This window comes from Cydia splendana, chromosome Z (assembly GCF_910591565.1).
Source record: "Cydia splendana chromosome Z, ilCydSple1.2, whole genome shotgun sequence".
NCBI classification, from domain to species: domain Eukaryota; kingdom Metazoa; phylum Arthropoda; class Insecta; order Lepidoptera; family Tortricidae; genus Cydia; species Cydia splendana.
Window position 1 is genome coordinate 47,809,469 of NC_085987.1, and position 26,127 is coordinate 47,835,595.

Below are 26,127 nucleotides of genomic sequence, written 5' to 3' on the forward strand. Positions count from 1 at the left end.
GGTACCTATATGGACTTACTTTTGTAATTTAGTTTAGATTTTGTCATAGGTTATTACAACCTGAAGTAAATAAATGCTCCAACGCCAGATCCCCCTAGTTTAATAAAACACCAAAGATATAAGACGTTTTAGAAACGGTAACACTAACAATAAGTACGATCGTAGCCCTTAAACATGGAATCGATTCTTGGGATTCATCTTTACCTAAATGACTTTAAACACTAAACTCGTATACTAACTTGAAGGGAGGTGGGTAGTCGCCTTTACAGTCCGACTTTAAAGTAGAAACAAATAACTGAGGAACTAAATTCTTTCATACTCGATCTATCCAACCATATTTCATATTGTTTTCTCAATAAATTATTCTTATTCTCATTCTTAACCTTTTGGACGCCAATGACCGATATATCCGCACCGCAGGTTCAACGCCAAAGACTGATTATTAATCGGTCACAAACCACAGAGCAACATAGACCTACGTGCATATGCATAAAGTTCAATTTCAGTTTTGACACTTCGGTGACGTGGCGTCTGAGTGACAGCTTTTGTGTTTGACACGGCGTCGAAAAGGTTAATACCAATTAATACCTAGAACATAATTTTTGTTTAAATATATTTTAATAATATTTCGTGTCTCTGGACTCTCTGGAGCTTGAATTAAAGATCCTTGGGGGCATTCCACAAAAAGGTATACTTTTTCGGTGACGTGACGCGTAGGCACGTACAGCTAGTTGGCTACGTTAATAACCTGCCGGAATCAGGCGGCGTAGCACGGTCGCGTTTTTATCCCTTGTCACCACGCCTGTCACGTTCTAACAAGTATGTAAGTGCGAAAGGGACGCGCATAGTGATAGACGATAAAAATGGAACCGTGCTGCGCCCACTGTATTATACACCGTTGAATTTCAAGCTAAGTTAACAAATTGCAGCGTCACGTATACAGACACTTTTCTGGAGTGTCCCCTTGGTCTAAAAAAATAAACAAATACAAACAGCTTCCGTAGATATACTGCCGGATGATAGTCAAGCTGATTTTATCATGCTTAGCCTTCAAGAGGCGAATGTGTAAATAACACTAAACAACTTTTACAATGTGACCAATCCCGATACTCCAGAAAAATCAATTTAATACTTTTCGGCGAATCATATCGTTGATGTTTTCTATGGAACAGCAGATTTTTGTCAGGATTAAGGGAGCTCCATAGTAAAGGTCCGAAAACATTTACCCCTTCTTAGAGTCTGGACGTAATTTAACCCTTCGAACGCCACGTCTCTCGTGTGCGGCGCGTCATCATGAGCCTTGTCGTAATGGTTGCTATCGGGCTGTGGCAGCGCGCGTCAGTTGACGGTCAAAGGATCGATTGTCTCTGCTCAGTGGCGCCCTCAATTATTTTCTACTCCTCACTGTCGGACTGTAAATGGGTCGTGGATAATATCTTTGATAATACTTCATCATTGTTTTTAAACACCACATTGTGGAGGCTGCGTTTCCACCAGAGAATGTGCGAGTATGCGTAGCGAGGGATGTGTTTGTTAAGAATTAAGAACCCATAGAATCACTACATTTACTTATCCCCGCTCGCTCTAGTCGACAATTTCCTAACAAACTCATTCCCTGCAGATTAATGGTGGAAACGCCGCCTAAACGTACCGTAATAATAAACAACACCATTATAGACTTACGGAGCAGAAGTATGTATTTGGGAGTCGTATTTGTAAGGCCCAAAGTACCTGACGTTCAAGTAGAAGACGTTGTACACTCGGCCGCAAAATTGGCAAGGGGTTTGTTTACTGTTTGTACTAGTCGCGCCCCCTACGCAGAGTTTTGCGTAATACCTATTCCCTATTACTGCATAATACAGCGCCATTTACTTCATCCGTCTTTTTGTCTGTATCGACGCCAAGTGCGCATCGACGCATTAAACACGTCCACTCCGTGAGTCTAAAACATTATTGTCTACGCCTTAATACTATTCCGTACAAAATCAGTGCATTTCCATACAGCCGTCACTCTGTGACGTCACGCTATACCTACCTACACGCTTCGATAGATCGGTCACACATTTTAAAACAAAATTTGTCACTCCTGTAGACTATCGTTGACAGCTTGTGGTTATAAATGGGGCATTATCTATGAAAAGGGACCTTATTGTCGATGGCGTTTACGTTGCACGGCATTATATTTATATCGGATAGCATCTTTATTAATGACGTTAAGAGCCGGTATAGCTTTATTTGACGTTCATAAGCGCATTGTAATATGCCAACTTGAATAAACTATTTTTTATCTTTAAGGGTGGTATTCCACCTGTCCAATATCATAAATTAAAGTATAAGCAATATTAGATCAAATGTCGGTGTTTCGAGTAAAGATGAAGTCGCCCAATTTCTTTGATCAAATGCGCATTGGACAGATGATGGAGTACCACCCTTAGGCGTGTAAACAAAAACCGGGTCCAAGTGCGAGTCGGACTCACCCACCGAGGGCTCCGTACTCTTTATAATATTTGTTCTTATAGCGCCAACAGAAATACATCATCTGTGAAAATTTTCAACTGTCTAGTTATCACGGTTCATGAGATACAGCCAGGTGACAGACAGGCGGACAGACAGATGGACAAACAGACGGACAGCGAAGTCTTAGTAATAGGGTCCCGTTTTCACCCTTCTGGTAAACTTCTGTAGCTTAGTTGTTGGTTAAAGCGATCGGACCGGTGTCCCGAAAGTTTGCAAGTTCGAGTCTTGCACGAAGCAATGAATTGTTCCATTTTTATTTTATATAAAAATTTGATTTTATTTGATATGTTAATACAAAAGTAGGAGAAAGTTTCAATCAGAATATTAGGGTTTATAGCCTTTGGGTATGACCACAGGAGAGACATGGACCTAATTTCTGTGTATGACCCACATACAAACAGGGTTGTCACTATTAAAATGTGTTATACACACTGGAAACCGAAATAGTTATTTGTACAACAAGAGATCAAAGTTTGATATTTCTTCGAGTGCTTATTTTGAGTCCCGTGCAAGCGAAAGATTCTATATTTAGAATCTTGAGCGTAGTAAGGGATTCAAAAGCGCACGAGATGTAAATAACTTTGATCTCGTGTAGTACACAAATTTTTTCACCCTAAGCAGTGAGAACATACCTAGAGGGACAGAGATAATAGAACCCCAGTATATCGAACTTGTATTAGACCCCGCATGTTGAAATGACATTCGACTATAAAGGTAACTTGAATGTAATTTTGTCTCACTCAGTGAGCAAAATCGCAATTTGCTCACTGAGTGAGACAAAATGACTCAGTGAGCAAAAACGCATTTTGCTCACTGTTTTTAAGAAGCAAAGTACCCTTGTTCGAGCTGCTGAGGTGAAATAGTTATTTGTTTTACAAGGAGGAAAACTTGTTGTTTAACCGCTCGTGCTAATATTGATCCCCGAGCAAGCAACAGATTCCAAAATCGAATTTTGAGGTTGCCCCCGAGTGAAACACAAAATTTTTCACCACACCTACCCGAAGAAAATATTAACTGTAAGATATGAAACAAAAACAAACCAAATCCAAATGAATGGTATTAAATTATTATCATTCAAAATCATCATTTAAAAGTCAATTCAACCAGCAAACATCATCAACTCAAAATTTGCATTTGGTTACTTTGCCTCGCGTGTGAATAAATGCGATATTGCTATCGGTTTTTTAAACAATCAAGAGAGCATCTACTAGTTGGTGTGGTGAAAACATACAATGTGTTTACCAATAGAAATGATAGTTTAAAGACTAGAGCACACCAGCTACGTGTGCGTAGTTGTGACGTCACGCAAACGGTGTGCCATCTTCCATAGTGGTCTCTATGCTACACGCACTTGCACTCATGCATCCGGTGGGTACAAACAAACAGCAATACTCCCAACTGTACATCGGTGGACATTGTTACAAAAGGACCTTATGGTCCACCGATGTACAGTTAACAGCGATGGTACAGGCTTTTGAGTACAACAGTTATTTTTAAATTCAGTGACAAGCCCTACGTGGGCCATACTGAAAGTTTCTGGATTCTGATATATGAGACGACTTGTTTTTTCTAAGTGGCCAGTCCAGGAATTTTCAGTATGCCCTAAGTATTAACTCTTAACATGCTTTGAGACGACAACATTACAAACTTGTAGGTGCCATGGCTAACTTATGTTCAATACTCCTTATAAAACAATGACCCCCGCCACATTTGTCTGTCTGTATGTTCGCGTGAAACTCAGAAACGGATTTTCCTGCGGTTTTTAATTATCAATAGAGTGATTCTCAAGGAAGGTGTATAATTTGATTTATTAAGGATAAGAAATGCCAAGCCAGGGAGGGTCGTTAGTTGGTTTAGTACATAAATCTACTGCAAAACACAAAATTAAGTACAATAAACTACTACAACTACGAGAGCTGGCACGAACGGAATGACAGCACTCTATTAAGGTTTAAAAAAAAAAGTATATTTTTGGAATTATCAACTTCTTCAAATGTACACTCAGCATCTAGAGTCAGTCCATGAAAAGTCTGCAGCGGATTTGATAGCCCACGCAGTGCACGTGTTATTTTAAACGTCAAACTTCTATGAAATTATGACGTATAAATGACACTTGCACTGCGTGGGCTATCAAATCCGCTGCAGACTTTTCTTGGTCCGACTCTAATAGAATTTGTTACCATAGAAATAAGAAGAAGGTGTCGATATATTTGGGCACTTTGGATGTTTCATTCTATTTGATGCTGACTTGTACACATTACAATCAGGGGCGTATTTACCCTAGGGCCATCCGGGCCATGGCCCGGGGCGCGAACCCCCGGGGGCGGCATATGCCGCCCCTGGCGGATTGCATTTTGTTTTTCTTCCTTGAATTCTGGAGCGGCGAAACATGCCAATGCCCGGGGCGCCAAATTACAAAATACGCCCCTGATTACAATGAATGCCATTATTAATTTGGTAATGTTATATAGTACTCCGTAGCAGCCCTAAACAAAGGCCCCACAAGGTGGGCCCTAATAACCTTAAAAAGTAACCAAATTTTGACAACCGAGCGACGCGATAAATTATTCTTCAACCAAATGTTACATTTGGTTTTAGAAATATATGACGCAATTGTAGTTACTTTGTTGGGTTGTTCGGGCCCACACTGCATATCTCTAGGCATCTTTACCAACGCACACAGGCTTGTTACATCGATACAACACACACTAACTATAGGTACAGAGGGCCTACCGCAAACCACGTTCGACGTGTTGCCTCTCTGTCGCACTAGTAAATTCGTACGTAGGTAAGTGTGACAGGGAGGCAACAAACGGGTGAACCTTACTCTCGAGTTCAAGTCCAAAGTTGGAAGCATTTAAAGATCTTAAGGGTCCAGCCGGGCTAGCACATGATCGGCGCGACTTATGTAATTTTATCACTTCGATATTAGCCTGTAGGCCAAGCACATGATTGACGCGACAGTATCTCGCGGCGAGATGCGAGATAGACTACCCGTCTTTTTCTATGTTAATTAAAGGCCATTCTACCGGAGGGATGAATGACTGTTGACGTTAATATGTTATTATATTCCTTTTATGAATTAATAATGTATGTACTAAATTTATATGAGTTGTTTTGTCAATAGAGTTGCACCAAAAAACCAAACGGTCTGACTATACTAACATAGTGATAAGTAATATTATAAATAATAAAGAGGGACGGGTAGTCCTTCTCGCCGCGAGATACTACCGCGTCAATCATGTGCTAGGCCTACAGGATTTTACCGAAGTGATAAAATTACATAAATAATTGTAGCCGCAAATTTGGCTGTCGAAGTAAATAATAATAAAAAAACAACGGGTTGCACTCCGGGAGTGCCGGCAGAAGTGAAAACTCAATGACAGTCTTACGTCTTACGGTCACGTGACACCTGTTACGAATTTAACATTTTTTCCCCAGCACAAAAAGTGCACAGCGCCGCTAAAGAAGTTTTCGCTTCAAAAATTGCGTTTTATTTTGCGCTCCTTGCAGTATTTGTTTACATTCATGGACTGTATGAATAAGAAGGCAAAAGTAAATTTACAAAAATCTTAATTACGCTTATACAGAAGGTAATGTAAAATTGTCATGATTGTTCTATTTGTACATAATTGTAATGTAAATTCGAGCAAAATAACAGATCAAAATGGCCGAAGTCAAAATAAGGCTTTAGAAAGGTACATAGTTGCTGCATAGGTACACAGTGTGCAAATCGCCACACTGTGATTGTAACATCCAAAATTGTCACAAAAAATTACATATCATTATTTTTTATTGTACAAAAATTATTATTTTTTGTATGGAAAGGCATAATAATTATTTTAAAAATGAATTCCTCGTTCCTAAATTATACGAAAATGATATATTACTTGCCCTAGTTGCTAAGAACAGGAAGAAATATAGCATAGATTGGACCTGGGGAGCCAACTCTTTCACCCCCCCTTTTTGGGGGGTATGCACGGTACGATCTCGTGGCTACCGGGGCAAATCAGGTTTGTTTGACCTCAGGAACAATGAGACTAAAGTGCATGCTGTTCCACATTTGAGTTCCTTACTAAACCTACTAAGTGTAAAATAGTTAATATGACAATAATGTCCCCGTCCAGGACATTGCGCCAATGGTTGCCACTTTCAATCTTAATTACACGCGATAAAGAAAATCCAAACATGCAGCGCCATTTTAGTTAATTAAAACCTATCTAAGTAATCGTTTGTATTAGTATTAAAGTTACCGAAAAATGGTAATAAATACTGAAAAAGATTCAAGGGTTGCCATTTGACAACCCATACATATTAGTAACTCATAACAACCCGAAGGTTTTTACCAATCTTACAAGTAATGCCAATGCTACCAAAAGAAGAGTCGAATGGTCATCTGGGGATTAAAAATAGACTAACCCCCTTACTTGCACCATTTCACTAACCCGGGGTTAACCGGTTAAACCTGGCGTTACCATGGTTACTAGTACAATATGACACTAGGTTAACGGTTTAACCGCTTAATCCTGGGTTAGTGGAATGGTGCAAGTGGCCCTTATTCATAAACGCTTACTAAAGTTAACAAGCCGATAATAATCGTTTGTCCCTTTCCATCATACCAATACGTCGAAATGGGACAAACGATTAGTATCGGCTTGTCCACTTTAGTAAACGTTTATGAATAAGGGGGTAAGAGAATAGTGGATATATCATTAACACTGGAAACAGTAAGATGTGAATGAGAATCTATCTACAAAGGGTTTTAACAAACTTATGGTATCATTAACTACTAATATTACCGAAAAGAAAGATTAAGGTAGACCCGGTGGTCAAAAACAGACTTATGGTATAGCAGGAGCTGTTACTGGAAACTAAGATATAAATAATATTTAGATTCACCTGGCTCCAATTTCACCACGGTGACAGGTGCGACAATTGTAAAACATCACTGTTTCTGACGTCACAGGCATCCATGGGCTACGGTTGCCGCTTACCATCGGGCGGGGCCGTATTCCTGTTTGCCACCATCATTGTTTTATTTAAAAAAACTTTATTATATCGGAAAAAAAACAGATATTTCTCTTGCTAAGTTTATGACAATTGTCACAAGAAACCCTACAATTGTCACGAAATTCTGACATATAACTCATTACCTGTCAAGAATTACCTACAATTCTTCTAAATCTTGACAATTGTCAGAAACTTCGCAAAAGAAATATCTGTTTTTTTTCCGATATAATAAAGTTTTTTTAAATAAAACAATGATGGTGGCAAACAGGAATACGGCCCACCCGATGGTAAGTGGTAACCGTAGCCCATCGATGCCTGTGACGTCAGCAACAGTGATTTTACAATTGTCGCACCTGTCACCGTGGTGAAATTGGGGCCTGGAAGAATTACACTAATATTTAATGTTACCAAAAGGTCAACGTCAAAGATCCCCCGTATAGACCGCGGGCCAGGAGCAAATATCGTCGCTTGATACTTTGCCAGATGATAGTTTAGATGCTTTTATAAATAAAAAATACCGTCAGCCGGTTGTATAGCGGTGGAAAGACCGTCAGCTACTTGCATATCCATGTAAAAATTGTAGAGGCGATGACAAAATTATTTTATTTATTTACGTGTTTCGGTGGCTGCCATTCCTCAACCCACCAACGGAACGGCAGCTGACGTCTATGAGAGTTCATCATACAAAGCCGTTAACCGCTATCCGAGTTATCACCCGGGAGGCGATTGGTCATGGAAATCTGTTCCTGGTTCGCGGTCTAGTAGGTTAAACCGTCTCAAAATATTACTGAGGCATTGAGTTGTAGGTAAATAACTCGTAGGGTAAAACAGACAAATGTATTGGGGACTTATCAATATCACTGAAGGATAAGCTATAGACCTGTGATGGGATGTTTATATTACGGTAACAATGTTTACCATAAGGTAAACATCCCATAGAGTTAAAAACAGACTATTTTATATAGGAGGTACCAATAGCGACGGGTCTAAGGTAATATATAGTAATAGTATAGTATTAACTCGTAGATATCACTGAAAGGTGAGTTATAGTATGTAGACCAGGTTACCGAAAGGTTTCGGGGGATTTAAAATAAACTTAAATTATGTGGAATTCACCATTAGCAACGGGTGTAAAGGTCTAACCCGTAGGTTAAAAACACACTTAAATTATATGGGAGTTACAGTTACCGAATCTAAGGGTCAAAGACAGGCATGGTGGCGAGCTTCTGTTTGACCGCGTCCGTGGAGTCATCGCAGAGCAGCAGGGTGTGCGAGTACCCCATGGTCACCTGGGTCACGTTCGTACCCTCCATGCGGGTTACCTCTTTGGGCTTGGCGGTTGACTTGGTGATTTCACCGGTGCCCTGTGAAAGTTGTAAATTAGTTTCTAACGGGTAATTTCTCTGTTATCGTCGGGAACTCTTAAAATATTATAGGGATTTGACCTTCTATTTGCCCTTCCAACCCAGAGGGTAAACTAGACCTTATTGGGATTAGTCCAGTTTCTTCACCGAAAAGCGACTGGTAAATATCAAATTATATTTCGCACATAAGTTCCGAAAAACTCATTGGTACGAACCGGGGTTTGAACCCGCGACTTCCGTATTGCAAGTCGCACGCTAACTTACCAGTTCCCCATAGGTCGGGGACACGCCCCAGGCTATGAGGGAGTCGTCGGCCGCTATCACGATGGAGGTGTTACTTGTACCGATGCTACGAATGTTCCAACCTGCAAGGTTATACCGATTATACAAGCTTTTTTAAAAGGACTATGCATCAAAATTGCCCCAAAACCAACAGAGTTGAGAGTTAGGTCATTAGACAGGTATTTTTCTGTACTTCATTTCGTTCTATGGGCACCAAGCGGAATTCCATTGCAGAACTGAGATATTGGTATGTTAGTCAAAATGTCGTCACCCTTATTAACTAGGCAATAGAGTCCACCGCCGGGCGAGGGCGGCAAATCATTCGGTGTGCTCGCCCGGCGGTGCGCGAACATCTACCCTGCAGCAATTAATTTACTTACTTGGACTCTATTCCCTAGGTAATAAGGGTGACGACATTTTGGCTAAAATACCGATTTCTTAGTTCTGCAATGGAATTCCGCTTGGTGCCCGTAGAACAAAATGAAGTACATAGAAATACCTATCTAATGACCTTACTCTCATTTCTGTTGGCGTTGGGTTCAGGCTCCATACAGTTGCCCATGGTCCTTTGCAATGTACCTATAGGTACAGATGTTGTGCATAATTGTTTTCCATCGTATTTTCTCGGAAACGTTCGTATTTGCCACGCCACTTCAGACAACCGCAGTACTTTTTGTACCGAGACTGGCTGATATAGCGACACATGTACTTTTCCGTGAAAATACGATGTTTGTACAGGTAATGGGTCAAATATTGCAAGATAAATTTGAACAACTTCTCGGTTTCCGATGAAGCTGAAAATTGGCATACATTAAGTATGTAAGTCGGGTAATAATGCAATATTATGGTACCATGGAGCTGATCTGATAAAACAACAATAAGTACCTAGAAATTTGAAATTTTAACCAAAAATCATTCTAGTGGCTCTCCCTACACAGAGTTTTGGGTAATATTCCCTATTGTTTAGATTATCATTTTATGTAATTTTAGAACTATTAGAACAAATAAAGTTATTTTCAGAAAATATTTTAATTTGTTTTTATCTCAAGTAGAAACACTACTATATAAATTATAAACTGAAATAAAAAGTGACAAAGGCCTCCAGTGCCGCAGGCTGGGATCGAACCAGCGTCCTCTGCTATCGCGGTAGGTGCCTGAGCCTTTCGGCCACCTGGGTGGGCCTTTTTAGGGTTCCGTACCCAAAGGGTAAAACGGGACCCTATTACTAAGACTCCGCTGTCCGTCTGTCCGTCCGTCCGTTCTTCTGTCTGTCACCAGGCTGTATCTCATGAAGCGTGATATCTCTACAGTTGGATGATGATGATTGATATTTCTGTTGCCGCTATAACAACAAATACTAAAAACTAAATAAAATAAATATTTAAGTGGGGCTCCCATACAACAAGCGTGATTTCTTGCCGTTTTCTGCGTAATGGTACGGAACCCTTCGTGGGCGAGTCCGACTCGCACTTAGCCGGTTTTACATAAAGTCTATTTCAATAGAACTTGCTAACTATGTAAACAAACAACTTAACTTTGTTGTATCACTGTTTCTCTTTGAATTTTCACACCACCTCATCAAATACCATTGAAACCATACACATATACACTATAGAAACGGTCCGTTCCGTAAAATACACAAATATATAACTGTATCTTGGATATTTCATTAAAAGTTTAAAATGGGTTCATAAGTTAGGTTATTAGGACCTGTTGGAATGACGGTTTTGTTTCTTTTAAATTCTACAATTGTCTATGATGGGTAGTGTTGTGACTAAAGTTTGTGATATAAACCCGCTACACGCTACCCAACCCACGCTCTGTACCTACCGCCGCGGTTATAAAATACATCAATACATCATTCTTAAGTACTAATTTGTCTTCTGGTCGTGATTAAACAAATTAAAAATAAGTAACTACTTGTTTTTTACTTTTGGTATTTTATTATTCGATATGGTTTGACATTAGTAAAGTAGTAAGTAGGAGTCTTGCCCATCACTAGTAAATTCATCATTCAGAGACAATTTCAATATGGCGGTTTGTTTACATAGTTAGCAAGTTCTATTGAAATAGAGTTTAGTATATGACATTTATTGCAGTTTATAATTTTATTTAAATAGGTTAAAATGTAATTGACAAAATGGATGAAGGTTGTGGATCTAATTCTAACGTTGCTCACCGGTGAGATCCTGAACTGGCTTAGGGTACATGTTCGCCTCTCCAGTGCGTTTCGTCTGCCCGAACAGGAACAGGGTACCTGAAAGACGCACAACATGAAGTAACATAATCAGCACAATAGATTAATAGGCCAGTCAAATTAGATACAAGAAAAGCGTTTTGAGGAATTAATTCCCGGATAGCTGGAAATCATTTTAATACCTTCATTTGGTCCTAAATGCGTTTTCGCGTTTACCGGTAAGCCCTTGTTAACAAACCGCCTTGATGCATCAATGTCATGTTTTATTGTCTGTGAAAACTTGTCATAAACAGTTTAAGGCACAGTATGTATAAGTTGAGTTGCACCAAACTGTTCGTACGTCAGAGTTCGCTAAATTTTTATATATGGAAAGTTGCATAGTAAAGCGCCGGGGCGCGCCGGCTGACGTTGATCAGTCTGTCAAATGTGGTTGGTGCAACTGGCCCCTAGTCAGACTACTCAGACCTCTATAGTTGAATCAAGTCCGTTGGGGTTATTCCCACTAGTTACCACCAAGTTGTTACCAATGGTAACTACTGGGATTTTTTTTCCACCTTTTACCACTGCTAACTACTGGGAAAAATAATTCCCAGTAGTTACCACCAACTCGGTTTGGTGGTAACTACTGGGAGTAGTTACGACAGGTAAAAGGTGGGAATTATGTTAGAGTTAGACCAAGAAAAGTCTGCAGCGCTTTTGATAGCCCACGCAGTGCAAGTGATATTTTAAACGTCAAACTTCTTTGAAATTATGACGTATAAATGACACTTGCACTGCGTGTGCTATCAAAATCGTTGCAGACTTTTCTTGGTCTAACTCTAGCTGACTTTGAGTGCACGTCAACGTATATTTCACTTATTTCCTTACGTTTGCACAGAAAATCAAATATATTTTCTAGTATCAAAACTATAATTCTTACTACACAAAGTGTGCACAGCTCAAGATTTTTTGAATTTCCCGCCAAAAAATTGTGTAATATTTCAGTAGCCAGCTGGACTCTAACAACAAATACTAAAAACAGAATATAATAAATATTTAAGTGGGGCTCTACAACGTGATTTTTTGCCCTTCGCGCGCGAGTCCGACTCGCACTTGGCCGGTTTTTTTGTACGTACAATATACTTAGGCCCACTTGCATCATCTCACTAACCCGGGGTTAAGCGGTTAAACCGTTAACCTAGTGTCAAATTGTACTGGTAACCATGGCAACTCCAGGTTTAACCGGTTAACCCCGGGTTTTGGGATGGTGCAAGTGGCCCTTAGGGTTGATTTAGACGGCGCGCGAACTCGCATGCGATTTTAGTTACATACGGACTGTCAACCGACCAATCAAAGCCCGCAATGGTATGAAACTCGCATGCGAGTTCTCGCATCGTCTAAATAGGGATTTAGAGTACATCTGACTCACCGATCTCATTAACAGCAAGGCTGTAGGTAGAGCCGCAGTGTACGGAGCGCACGCCGCGCGCCGCGGTATCGAAATACTTGATAAGGCGAGGTACCGACTCGTCTTTCTGCTCGGCGTGACCGAGACGGCCGAAGCCGCCGAAGCCCCAGCTGAACGCGCGCTTCTTTGAGTCTATGGCCACCTGCGGACAAATATTTATTTATTCTCACTTAGCAACTATCCTTCGTGTGGTGCCGGCATCAGAAAAGAATAGCACCACCCCATCTCGTCCCGTGGGTGTCGTATAAGGCGACTAAGGGAAAACTGGCGACAGATATGCATATGAGCAAGGCTCGCCCGTATCCTTAGCGGGGTCCTTGCTCACAAGAGCTGTGCGCGCGCCACATCGAAAAAAAAAAAACAACAGGTTAACCCTAATACAATAGTGCCTTACTAACTATGTAGATTGTATTAATTGTAATATCAACACAAAACATTTAAACTGATTTTTACAAATTCGGACATATTACTTACATGCAAACAAGTTCGATCAGCCACTAAATTTAGTGTACGGACGGTGCGAGTGAGAGGCGCCTTACGAAGCAGGTTGGGTGTGCCAATCGGCTCCACCAACAGACGCGGTCGCCGCCTCCGCTCCACGTACCCGACGGGCACACATATATTAAGGTAAACGTACTGGTGCTCGACGCGGTCCCAGTACATGTCATCTTGAAACTTAAGTCATTGTCAATATAGGTGACAGCAAGGTCATCTATTGGGCATTAGCATGTGCTTCGTGTGATAGGGCCCTGGTAACAGTGGTGACTCTATCTAATACCGTCCGTGTGGATGTGCTTCGTGTGATAGGGCCCTGGTGACTGTACCTAATACCGACCATGTGGACGTGCTTCGTGTGATAGGGCCCTGGTGACTGTACCTAATACCGACCGTGTGGTTGTTCCCGCAGGAGAAGTCCACGATGTCGACGTCCTTGACGGGCACCACGTGGCCGTCCTTGGTCTTCTCGAAGAACAGCGCGATATGCTTCGGCACCGTCTCGAAGTGGTACGAGAGCTTCGTCGACGTCACGAAGTATTTGCCGTCGGTGTTGTGGCCTGGAAGTGAAATTCGTTATGCCTCTTCTACACTATCGGCAATGATCGCTGATAGTATCATCGGCAAGATCATCGTGCAAGCACCCACATGATCGCCTGTACAACGTAACCACCCGGCGATTCCCTTTGATGCGTGCCGATAAAACCGTCAACTCACGGGTCGCAGGCGATGATAGAAGATGACTGGCGGGGACTGCCGAGTATGCCCTCTACGCTATCGTCCACGCCAGTCATCGTCTATCACCGCCGATAGTGTAGAGGAGCCATTAAGTTGGAGCTTAAACACCACCCCAGTGTTGGAGATCAGCGTATTTTGAAAAAATACCCAAATATATTGTACACTCGTAATCGCATAGGCAATCGTTCGCAATTAAATTATTTATCTACCCAAATATCATAAACCCTCCATGATGCGTTCAAGAACCGCACATTATGACCACCATACAAATAGACTGCTTTGTTAGAACAAGTTTCTTGTCTGTAAAAATGTTATTATTGCTAAATAATAACATAGTTTTCGATAATAATATGCATTCAAATTTCGAACGTCATTGAAAAATGAGCGGGAAATCAGTAACGCTTACCCAACTGTCCGTATTCGGGCAGACCGAACGAGTGCAGCCCGCCGTTGCAGTCCAGGATCATGGAGAATTCCGCCCCGCACCCCACCTTGACGATTGGTTTGCCGCTAAAACATTCAACAATCTAGAGATGCCCCGAATAGTGGTTTTGGCCGAATACCGAACATTCAGCCCCCCTCTCGGCCGAAGCGCATGACATGCGAACATTTTGAGTCACATTTATTATGAAAACTGTTAGCCAACAAAGCACAACTTTTCTAAGATATATTATTTGTTGGACAGAATTTGAATGTAGTTCAATCAAATCAGACTCATGATAAAAATAAATTATTTTGTAACAAACAAAGTCTCAAAAAAGGGTCTTCGTATTTAACAACATACATTTTAAATATTAAATATACGTAGTTGTTGCTTATTTTTATTGTCTATTTTTTCATTTTAGGTAGGTGCAACAGATGTTCGGTATTCGGCCGTATATCAGGCAACATTCGGCCTGTTATAATACCATGTAAAAAAAAATTAAATAATCTTGAGCTAAAACACTGAAAGTTGAGACCCACACAAACGTGGTATCGTCTTGGGTCGCCCCATTCGTTTTTCGTCAAGTTCTTAAATTAGTCATATTCTGCTTTCGTCACTCATTCTACATTCGTCACAATCGTCGGTGGCTTTCAATGTAGAATGAGTGACGAAAGCAGAATAGGACTAATTTAAGAACTTGACGAAAAACGAATGGGACGACCCAAGACGATACCAGGCAACATTCGGCCGAATACCGAATATTCGTGGCATCTCTGGTTATTATAATACCATGTAAAAAAACTCGTCAAAAATAGATGACGTAATTTATGAACAGCCCCAATGTTGCGAAGAGCAGAGTTGACTAGACACCGATGCTCGGGGGAGGCCAGTGTGAGGTCACTCTTAAGGCATAGGATGAATATATCAGTAGCATATCAGTATTCAGTAATCACCCATTAAGAGAGTAAAAAGATTGAGAAATTTACTATACAAAATGTATATTTCGCAGAGGAATGGCAGTGGCAGAGGTTATAAAACGTACTTACGTGTATCGTATGCGAGTAGGCTTGAGCACCTGCGGGGAGCTGCTACCCAACCCGCACTGGCCGCTCTTGTTGTCGCCGCAAGCGTACACCGTGCCCGTGTCTGCCAATCAAATATATGAAGTCTGGCAAGCCATTCCCGTCAGTGGAAAAAAGCGGCAACTTTAAAAAATGTAGGCGCGAAAGGTTATCCTCCCATAGAAAATTTGACCGGCTATAGCGTTTCGTTTTTCTTCTCGGCTAATCCATTGGGGTTGGCTGGTCGAAGTATTTAGCAGATGCAGTATTTGCCCTGTCAATCCCTAGGAATTGACAGGGCAAGCTATGCTGGCGCCATCTAGGCGCATCTGGCACCATTTGCGAGTCGGACTCGCGCACGAAGGGTTCCGTACCATTACGCAAAAAACAACATTATTTATAATCTATGAACAATATAAGTCAAATAATAAATAAAGGGCCACCCCTAGGGCTCCTTTCTCGGACGGTATTAGTCATGGTATAATAATATACTCCGCCTGGTACTCTATTCCGAGATTCGTGTATGACCTAACTGACATGGGCCTACGTCATCATGCTGTTTACAGGTTCTCAAACTTTAAAATGTGGGAGAATTTTAACCAACGGTGAAAATTATTTTATCGGCATTAATTTTAAGTTATTCATGTAGAAACATAGTAAAATAAAACAAATCTAATGTATTAAATTAAACTTTATTTATCTATACTAGACAAACGTTTAAAAAACTAATTCACAGTTACACATTAATTACCAAGCTTACGACGTGAAAAGTTTGGAAAACACTGCGACTGCTGACACTGAACGAGAAGGAAATAACAATTAACACGCGTTCGACAAGGATGACGGTCAGGGCATGAAGTTATCTAGATCCGAATTGTCAAATGTGACAGCGCTATCCTGTGTTGCCAGTAATGTAAACAGAATTACCCGAACGTCTAAAATTTCTTTCGTGAATCGGAAGATATTGCTAACGAATAATTAATAAAAATGACGTGTTATTGTAAAATTTAAGATAAAATACATTATAAATGAAAATTATAAAGAAATATTTTAACTTATTAACCATAGCTATAATGTACCCATTTAACATGTTATGTTGAAATAAAGTGGCAATGTTATTGTGACGTAGGCCCGTGTCACTCTGGGAATAGAAGACCATGTTTTATTAGACCATGGTATTAGTCTAATATTATTTGTGTTGCCAGCCATGGTACCCATACGACTTGACAGTTCGTTCGTGGACTAATAACAGAGTTGAGCGTAATCAATTCCTTTTGGAATGAAATTACACATTACATTACAGTAATCATGATTCCTCAGTAATCGATTCCTTTGGTAATCTAAATTACTGGAATCAATCCCGCTGGTCATCTTTTCGAAATCTGCGCCCCCTAAAACCTATAAAAAGTAAATCCATGACGACTTTTATGACACATACTGCATGGCCGCCATCTTGGATTCCGAAATGGTCATCATTTTCGAAATCTGCACTCCCTAAAACCTATAAAACGACATGCATGACGACTTTTATGACATAGGTACTACATGGTCGCCATCTTGGATTCCAAAATGGTCACCATTTTCGAAATCTGCACACATGATACAAATAAGGTGCATCTATATCTAGTAAGTCAACAACATCTATATCTACTATCGAAATGTACTTTTGATAGAAGTAGTACGAAATGAATCAGGTAATGCATTCCTGTAATGAGGAATCGACATTAATTCCAATTACTTACTAGTAATAGTAATATTATTCCTGATTCCTCAAATGGAATTGTAGTTAGTAATTCGGTATTGTTAGATTACAAAGTAATCTGGAAATCGGTAATCAGATTACAAAGTAATTTCGAGTAATTGTGGAATCAGGAATCAATTACGAAATGCCCATCTCGGACTAATACCAAATATCTGAGAGGCCGAGCTTTGCTCGTACAACATATAAAAACTAAAAAATGCGCGTTTTCCCAGAGATAAGACCTAGCTAGATCGATTTTTCGCCCCCGAAAATCCCCATATAGCAAATTTCATCGAAATCGTTAGAGCCGTTTCTGAGATCCCCGAAATATATATAAACAAGAATTGCTCGTTTAAAGGTACATATTAGATAGATATTAGATTTTTAACCGAGTTCAAAAAAGGAGGAGATTATCAATTCGACCGTATTTTAACTTTAATACGCCAATATGCAAGAAATACATTTTAATCAGAAAGCAATAATAACTATTTCAATGACTAATGTATACGTTCCTATATTTAGTTGTGAAATATCTAAACCACAAATTAGTAATCATGTTGTTGTTTTTGTGCTTTCTTGTCACAAAAAGCTTCGAGTAATAAATAAAATCGAACTTTTGATTTTTTTTTATTCGAATGCTGCTCCGCCTAGGCCGCCTAGCCAAGATGACAGTCTAATACCGTTCGAGAAATGGGCCCCTGGCGTCTACCCGGCTATCGGAAACCAGTCATTTAGGTGAAAGTCGGGTAAAAACATACGTTATGTTTAAATTAATTTTCTTAATCCGCAAGACATGCCTGTTTACTGTAAGCTCTTATTAGTGTGTCTGTGAATTGAATAAAGGTATGGTGTAATGGCTGTCGATAGGTTGAAAATAAATTACCTACTGCTAATAATTTTATTTTAAAAATGATAGTACCCCGGCCGCACAGGCTTTAGGTTAGTTCTCGTTCATGTTGTCTCGAACATGGGTGAATATGGTATCGATGCATTAGTGTAATGCCCTCAACACAAATATATGAGATGACAAGCGCGAAAGTGGTGGGGGTAGTTGCTGTGACGTCATAAAGTCGGCAGAACAAACTTTTTTTTATTTTTTATTTTTTAAACATACCATATGGGGTACCAAATGAAAGGGCTTTGTGAGTAGATCACAAATATATTATAACATACTGTAACTTTTTCAATACTTGGTCTAACAAATAATTAGAAAAGCAGTGTTCAGTACCTGTGACGAACAGCGAGTGGTGTCGCCCGACGGCCGCATGGATGATGTTGATGCCGTGCAGAGCTGGCACCACTTCAGGCACGTTCCGGGTGGTTGTGTCGCCGAAGCCTAGCTGACCGCTGCCGTTGCGACCTGAACCACATAACAGTTCATTATAACAGCAGTTGGCTCGTGGCATATACAAACACACATCAACATAAAAACCGGCCAAGTGCGAATCGGACTCGCGCACGAAGTGTTCCGATTCATTACGCAGAAACGGCAAAAAATCACGTTTGTTGTATGGGAACTGGGAACCCCACTTAAATATTTATTTTATTTCTTTTTAGTATTGGTTGTTATAGCGGCAACAGAAATACATCATCAGCCGGGTACTGACTGAGCGAGCAGCCTCGCGAGGCAAATCCTCGGTCAGTCAGGACGTGCCTCGCCCGAGGAAAACGCATGTCCGGCCTCGGCCGAGCGCGCCTCGGCCCGAGCCGAGCGTTCTCGGATTTTTATTCATGCTCAAAGACGCCTCAGTAAGTTTGCCGCGCTCACTCAAGACGGTTGTGTTTTGCCTCGCTTGTTCGCCGCATGTTAGCGCCATGGATAAAGAACAGTGCCTTAAATTGATACAACTATATGGTGAATATAGACGATTATGGGATGCGAAATGTCCCGATTATACTAATAGAGGACTAAGAGAAGATGCGTGGAGAAATATAAGCCAGGAAATCATTTCCTTTTTTTACAAGCCGTAGATTTATTAGAAACGCAGTGGTAGCGACTGCTTTTCGAATGAACGGCCTCATGACACGCGCGGTCGCTGTGCGACTTCACGTTAAACTGAGCGCTCGATGTTTGGCTCAGGCGTCACCGTGGCTCGGCTTTTCCGCGCGCGGCAGCCTCGTGCAACAAATCCTACTGCGCGGCATTCGTCCGAGGCTGCCTCGCGAGGCTGCTCGCTCAGTCAGTACCCGGCTTGTGAAAATTTCAACTGTCTAGCTATCACGGTTCATGAGATACAGCCTGGTGACAGACAGTTTACGGAACCCTAAAAACAGATTCTAATTTAAATGTATCGTAGCTGTTAGAATTCCTTGTATATAATAAATACAAAATTTTAATGTCAATAATAAATGAACTTACCGAAAGTATATGCTGTACCATCTTCACCAATGAGGATGGAGTGCCCCGCGCTGCAAGAGCTCACGATCAGGCGGTACTGAAAAAAAAAACCCGACAAATATTGTACAAACAGCATCTAAAGTGGCGGGGGAATCAACGCGCCAAAAGTATCTGCCATCATTGAATACTTTTGACGCATAGACTGATAGGTACAGTACGAGTATGTTCGAAGCTGACTGTACATATTCCACAATCTATTATTAATCTTTATTGAGTACTTCAAGGTTTTAAATTCAAAAACAAAAAACACATTCGGGTTTTGGGAGGTCAGGGGGTCAGGAGGTCGGGGGTCAGGGGTCTACCACTTATCTCAGATGGTTGATTTTCTAGTAGAAGCTAGCTGAGATTTGGGACTAAAAATGAATACACATCTTTTCTTAACGTAATGCAAATCAGTTTTACACAGCTAAGCCTTCAACCAGTCCGTAGCCATAACTTCTTACCTTTTATATTAACTGCCTCAGATAATTCGTAGACCCATAGTGGCTCTGTGATCTATAGACAACGCAAACCCGCTCCGCCTTTTTGAAAAAAAAAGCTAGAAACGAATAAAGTAAATATGATGGCAAAGGATTACGTTATACACCACATCTGTACAGTTTAGGATGGTTGAGCGGTCGCGTTCTTGGCCGTCAGGTCCGCGAGACCGGAGACCTCGGTTCAACTATACCTTGCGGTCTGTGAGCCGATGGAACGTGTACAAGTTGGGATGGGTGCGGGCGGTCGCGTTCTCCTTCTTGGCTGTCAGGTCCCAGGACACCAGGCCGGCGATCATCAGCACTCCGGGGGTCTTGTAGAACGTCTTCAGCAGCTCCTGTGGAACAAAATATTATTAACCTCAAAAGTACTTATAAGTATTGTATACAAATAATTAAAGCAGACGTCGACACGTGTATGGAAAAAAAAGTCGCGCGCTCGATTAGTAAAGGCGTACCGATTGCGCTCCTAGGCGAAGATCCTCGAGAACGATTCGAAACATTTTCAGCGTTTATGTCATTTTTATATGTACTATGTCACCATAGCCTATGGACGCCTGCAACTCCAGAAGTGTTACGAACGCGTTGCCGACCCTAAACACCCTGCACCCTCGTTGAGCTCTGGTAACCTTTTACTCTGTCTAGGCGGATGCCTGGGGACCCAAGTCCACTGAGAGTTAGTTAGGAGCAGCGGTGGAATATGTTCGGAATTGTATATACATATGGTAATTGACAATCGAAACTCTGTAAGCGCGATGTAGAACGTGCTAACGCCATCTGTTACAATTGTGGCACGATGTAGTCAGTGACTGAGGACTCTGAGGAGACGCCACAAGGTTTACCTCGGGTAACTTGACAGTAGGCTCATCCCCCATCGGTGACGGCGTCCTCTGCTGCTCTCTCGGCTCCGACGTCACCGAGTCGTTGCTCTCTTCGTCTTCGGAGAGCTGCTTGCGCGGCTTCCGTGGCTTGCCGCGCGGCGCCGACGGCAGGGAACGCTTGCGGGTGCCATTGTTTGACATTGTTGGTCTGTAAATATAAATATCTTGCGTCAAATTTGTAAAGTCCTAAAGTTAGTAGTGTGTACGTTATGGAGGGTAGAGGCACAGAATAAGTAATAGTATTATCATACAGAACGGCCACGCACCGCCCCGCCCCGACTCGAATTACCTCGCCCCGCGACAGCAGATTGACGAGCTTTTGGCGACCGCTCAGTTCGGTTAGCAACGCGATGACGGAATGTTCAAAATGCCGGTGATTTGTGATATGTACGGGTAATTACCAGTGATCGGGCAAATCATCGCAAAACCATCAAAAATCATTTATATCTCAAAATAGGACAAGATTTATTAAACTCATATTATGTACACAGCATCTTTATAAAATTTCCAGATTATACTCATAAACTGCAGTTCAAATTTGTTAAAAAAATTGTATCATGTTCCCTACAATATTTATTTTTGCGATTAATTGTCCGAACTCTGGTAATTATCATTTTCTAGAAAAAAAAAATATTCTGATATCCAAAAGACGAAAGCTTATGAGTAAATAAGGCTACAATTTTGCATATACATTGGTATCTACTTAATTAACCGAAGCGTAGCGAAGGTCTACGTTTTGACTCGGGCATTTTGCTTTCGTATGTCCATCCGAGGTCCATCCGGATGTTCTCCTCTACAGGTCACAATTCTCAACCGATCCTCGTGAAATTTTGTGACCAGATTCTATGATTAAATAAAATTTTTATGTCAATCCAGTTTCAGGATTTTTTAAAAAATGGCGGAGTCGTGATACCTCGCTCCTAAACCAATCGTCGTATCGATATCATAAGAGTTTTTTCTTTTTGATATATGTTTATAGATTAAATGGCCAAAAATACAGAAAATTTATTTCACTGGTTTCGGAGGTATTGAGTATTTAATTTTAACTAATTTTAACTTGAGAATGAGTAGCTAAATTTCGTCTGCTTATCTAAGAACTATTTGGCTCAGTTTGTAAACGTTCGCTTTTTTTGTTTGCACAGAGAGTCTGGGTTCGATCCCCAGTATTTGTATGCTGGGATATAACTTTTTTTATTTTTTTACACTTTAATTTCGTATTGTTTTTTTTTACTTTACTATATTTAAAGCTCTTAGCACCATGTAATTTAAAGCTCTGCTCGCGAGGTCTACAGCTCATAGAGCCACTAGTAATATTATAATAGGCAGATTTATAGCTATTCCTTAAGAAATACTTGATCATAGAAATACATCACATGAACAATATACATCATAAGTGCATTTTTTATAGACTATCGAGAGAAACGGCAAGTTTAGGTATCATATGTATTATGTGAATATACGAAATATTTATGGCGAAGGTAATAAATCTTTAATAAATAGATTTACAAACCCTATTGGCTGCTTGGCTGTTTTTTAAAGTGAAACTTTCATTCTATCACCTCAAATTTTTTGGGCTGTCTTTAGCATGTCGCATTACAGCGTTACAGCAATAGTAAAATTCTACTTTATTCCTAGTGTAAGTACTAGGTATAACTCTAAGGCAGCCATTCTCTAAGTGTGTTCCGCGGAACCCTAGGGTTCCGCGACACCCCTGTAGGGGTTCCGCAAGAATTTAGAACACTATGCTTTAGTCGCCTCGAAAAATTTTACTATGCATAAAACACAGTTCTAAAAACTATTGTTTTATTGTAGGGTTCCATCAAGTATATCGCTTTCCAAAAGGGTTCCGTCAAAAAAAAAGATTGAGATCTGCTCTAAGGAGTTCATAGTCTTTAAAATAAGCATACAACTTTTAAAGTGAAACTTTTATTCTATCACCCCAAATTTTTTGGGCTGTCTTTAGCATGTCGCATTACAGCGTTACAGCAATAGTAAAATTCTACTTTATTCCTAAGTAGTGTAAGTACTAGGAATAACTCTAAGGAGTTCATAGTCTTTAAAATAAGCATACAACTTTTAAAGTGAAACTTTTATTCTATCGCCCCAAATTTTTTGGCCTGTCTTAAGCATGTCGCGTTACAGCATTAAAGCATTAGTAAAATTCTACTTTATTCCTAGTACTTATAGCCTAACCAAATAAGAAAAATCTGTGGAAATCATTCGTGTAGTTTTGAAAATTGGTACAGGTATACCTTGTGGTGTCCAGATAAACATACTAAAATCGACGACTAAAGGACCTAAAAGACTGAACTACTTCGTTAGACCGATTGACCGAGAGTGGAGCGCTCTCTGTAGTGACCGAGCAGGCACAAGCCTACTGTCAAAACGATTTTGCTTCTATGGAATTTATATGAAACACTAGTATGTGACGTCACAATCAAATTACCTACTCTTTATAGTTTTATACGGGTTTTAAAATAGAAATAAAATTGTGTCTAAAAATAACTGCTTTTTATGTTTCCCTATTAATCTTGTGGTATATTATTTCATACATGGTATAAAATAATTTATTTTAAATACAGTCATATACCCTATTGTAACCTTTGGGAGTGAAATACTAAGCACAGAAAAAGCGATGCTGTATGGCACCGCTAGCTGCTAATGGGTTAAAAGAAATAAGTAGTCATCTTTTTTCCATATTATCTGCTTAAATTACTTCTTTTACAGTCAAATATCCATGAACCATTACTTTTTAATATTGAATGTTCTATATTGTATCAATATCTGTGTATCGGAAGTCGACAAATGAGAACTCTATGAAAGTTCAAAAATGCCGTAATAATTCTGGTCTCTGTTTATAAGCCAACATTCCAATATTATTTATGGATTGTTGGCTAGTAAAGATGTACTTATGTGAAGTTGACTGTACTAATGGAAACAATTTCTGAATACTTCTGAATACTTGAACTTGAATACTTGAACTTGAATATTTTTCTATACTTTAACAAAATTTCTAGTGTTAGTAATTAACAACATACTAAATTCAAATATTGTATTAAAATGCTTTACACTGCGTGTCGCTGACGTGCACATTATTAATTATTATTAATTAAGTATAATTAATTAAACATTAAAAATAACTTAAAAAACTATATCTTGATAGCTGCTTAAAAGCACATTTAATGTTAATTCGCACAATGCAATAGTACTCAAATAAATAGCCATATATTTTTTTTTCATAAAAAAAAAGTTTGAGGCGCAAACTCCATAGAATTCAATAACGACCTGTCAGACAATGGGAACATAACGGTAAAAAATAAAACGTAAAAATAACCGTACACAAGTGCGTTTTCGAAGTAATCAGACGGTAATGATAAATCCATGTTTGTTTTCTTGTAAACCCACGCTTTATTTAGTTTTTTCTCAGAATACATCCACCATCTCACTAATTCAGCGAAAACCGAAAGGCTTAACACGTGCCGAAAACAAAGTAAAAGCTCACATTACTATTAATTAATTAACTTATTTAAGCTTAATATTTAAAACAACCATATTATTGTATAACTTACCAGTATAACACAGTAAACTAAACTTATTAATATTATTTATAACGATGTCTATCAAAGCTTGCGTTGCTCGCGGCCTTAAAAAAAATGGGGATGCCGTAAAAAAAAAACATCAAACACCGTTTGTTTTCTATTTCCTATGCTTCATGGCAGTTCATGGCTGTTATTATTATCTCATTATCGTACTCTTTTCATCAGTCTGTGGTCGTAAAAATCATAGACCTATATAATAGGGACAAGACATATTGTTCTATACGTACAATTGCTTATAGAAATAGCACCCATTTTGACGGCACACACATAAATATATATCTATCTCGTTTTTACTCAGTACTGTAACCCATAGCAAAAAAAGGTGACAGTATTTCAGTACGCACATAAAGTGTTCCATGAAAATACGTAAATACCTAATGCGGCCGAAAATCCGCCATGTTTAGTCACGCAAATGTCATTGTCTGTCAGTTCAGCCGGTACTTGTCCTGTCAAAAAGTCGTGGTGAAAATTAAAATTATTAATTATCTTTCAATATTTTGCTTGTGATTGAAAATAATTGAAGCCAAATGTGAATAATTACGTCGCGAATATGCCAGTGTGTAGTGTATTAGGGTGCGGCATAAGAAAACCACCAAATTTGCCATCTTTAACCTTACACAGGTACGCTATCATTTACATGAAAAATATTGGTTATTGTTAATGTTCCTGGGAAATGTAAGGATGTTTCACATTATAAATAGCAAGGTTCTTCTGTGCAGTTATAGATCATGAAGTGATTGGATTTATTTAACTATATTTTTACGCTTAAATAATGTAAACATTTCAGCTAGGGTTGTACTTTATTTATCGACTTTGATATCGATATATTATGATTGCCTATTTATATTTTCTCATTTTATCATGCTACCCCGCTTCAAACCAACTAAATTATCTTAATTTAATAATTAAATCATTTTTTATAGGTTACCAAGAAATGAACATAAAAAGAAAGTGTCTGGAGATGGAGATCCTGACCGACTCTCGGGAGCACTAGGGTAACTCGGGGCCGTGGGGTCGTTACTCCACAAGCTGCCCTGCGGGCTTTTTTATATCATTATTATATTTTTTTTATATGATTCGACATTAAGAGACCATATACTTACATATAGTTGTAATTTATAAAATGGTTAATGTATTGTTATTATTTTTGCTTGTATGTAAATTCAATGTTGACGTATAAAAATGCCCTTGTGGCCTATTTGCTGAATAAATGTTGAAGAAGTTGAAGAGCGGAAGTCATTACTTATTTTTGTAATAAAAAAAATGTTCTGAAGGTGTTTTGTTTTTTTTTTTCACCCGTCGCTTAATAAGCTTGAATTTTGTATCGCTCTCACTTATAGATACGGCGCACCAAGGTCGAGGTGCAGTGCGGTAGTGTGTTACAGACTTTAGGGTTAGCAACACAACAAAATTGATTGTAATGGAGAGGTAAAGTCCAAGAAAAACACGTACACTTATTCTGACATCCAAAACGGATGGCGCTGTACTGCGCCATGT

At 39.7% G+C, this 26,127-nt stretch overlaps 1 protein-coding gene across 1 annotated transcript; it reads right to left on the reverse strand.

Moving 5' to 3' along the window:
- Window positions 1–8,136: 8,136 nt before the first annotated feature.
- On the reverse strand, window positions 8,137–24,718 carry LOC134804079 (protein RCC2 homolog). Its single transcript, XM_063776986.1, has 12 exons — window positions 24,601–24,718; window positions 20,993–21,179; window positions 20,345–20,488; window positions 19,636–19,711; window positions 18,505–18,636; window positions 15,521–15,620; window positions 14,457–14,560; window positions 13,706–13,872; window positions 12,779–12,959; window positions 11,353–11,430; window positions 9,156–9,256; window positions 8,137–8,891 (listed from the first exon to the last, which is right to left on the reverse strand). The coding sequence occupies exons 2-12, from the start codon at window positions 21,170–21,172 to the stop codon at window positions 8,721–8,723; spliced, it is 1,434 nt and encodes a 477-aa protein (XP_063633056.1). The 5' UTR covers window positions 21,173–21,179; window positions 24,601–24,718; the 3' UTR covers window positions 8,137–8,720.
- Window positions 24,719–26,127: the final 1,409 nt, after the last annotated feature.

Excerpts from the sequence above, each read along its gene's own strand:
- LOC134804079 (XM_063776986.1), bottom strand. The coding sequence starts at position 21,172 with ATGTCAAACAATGGCACCCGCAAGCGTTCCCTGCCGTCGGCGCCGCGC. Across the intron at positions 9,257-11,352 it reads GCCAGTTCAGGATCTCACCG|GTTGGAACATTCGTAGCATC; the intron begins GTGAGCAACGTT and ends ATAACCTTGCAG. Across the intron at positions 8,892-9,155 it reads CCCCGACCTATGGGGAACTG|GGCACCGGTGAAATCACCAA; the intron begins GTAAGTTAGCGT and ends CAACTTTCACAG.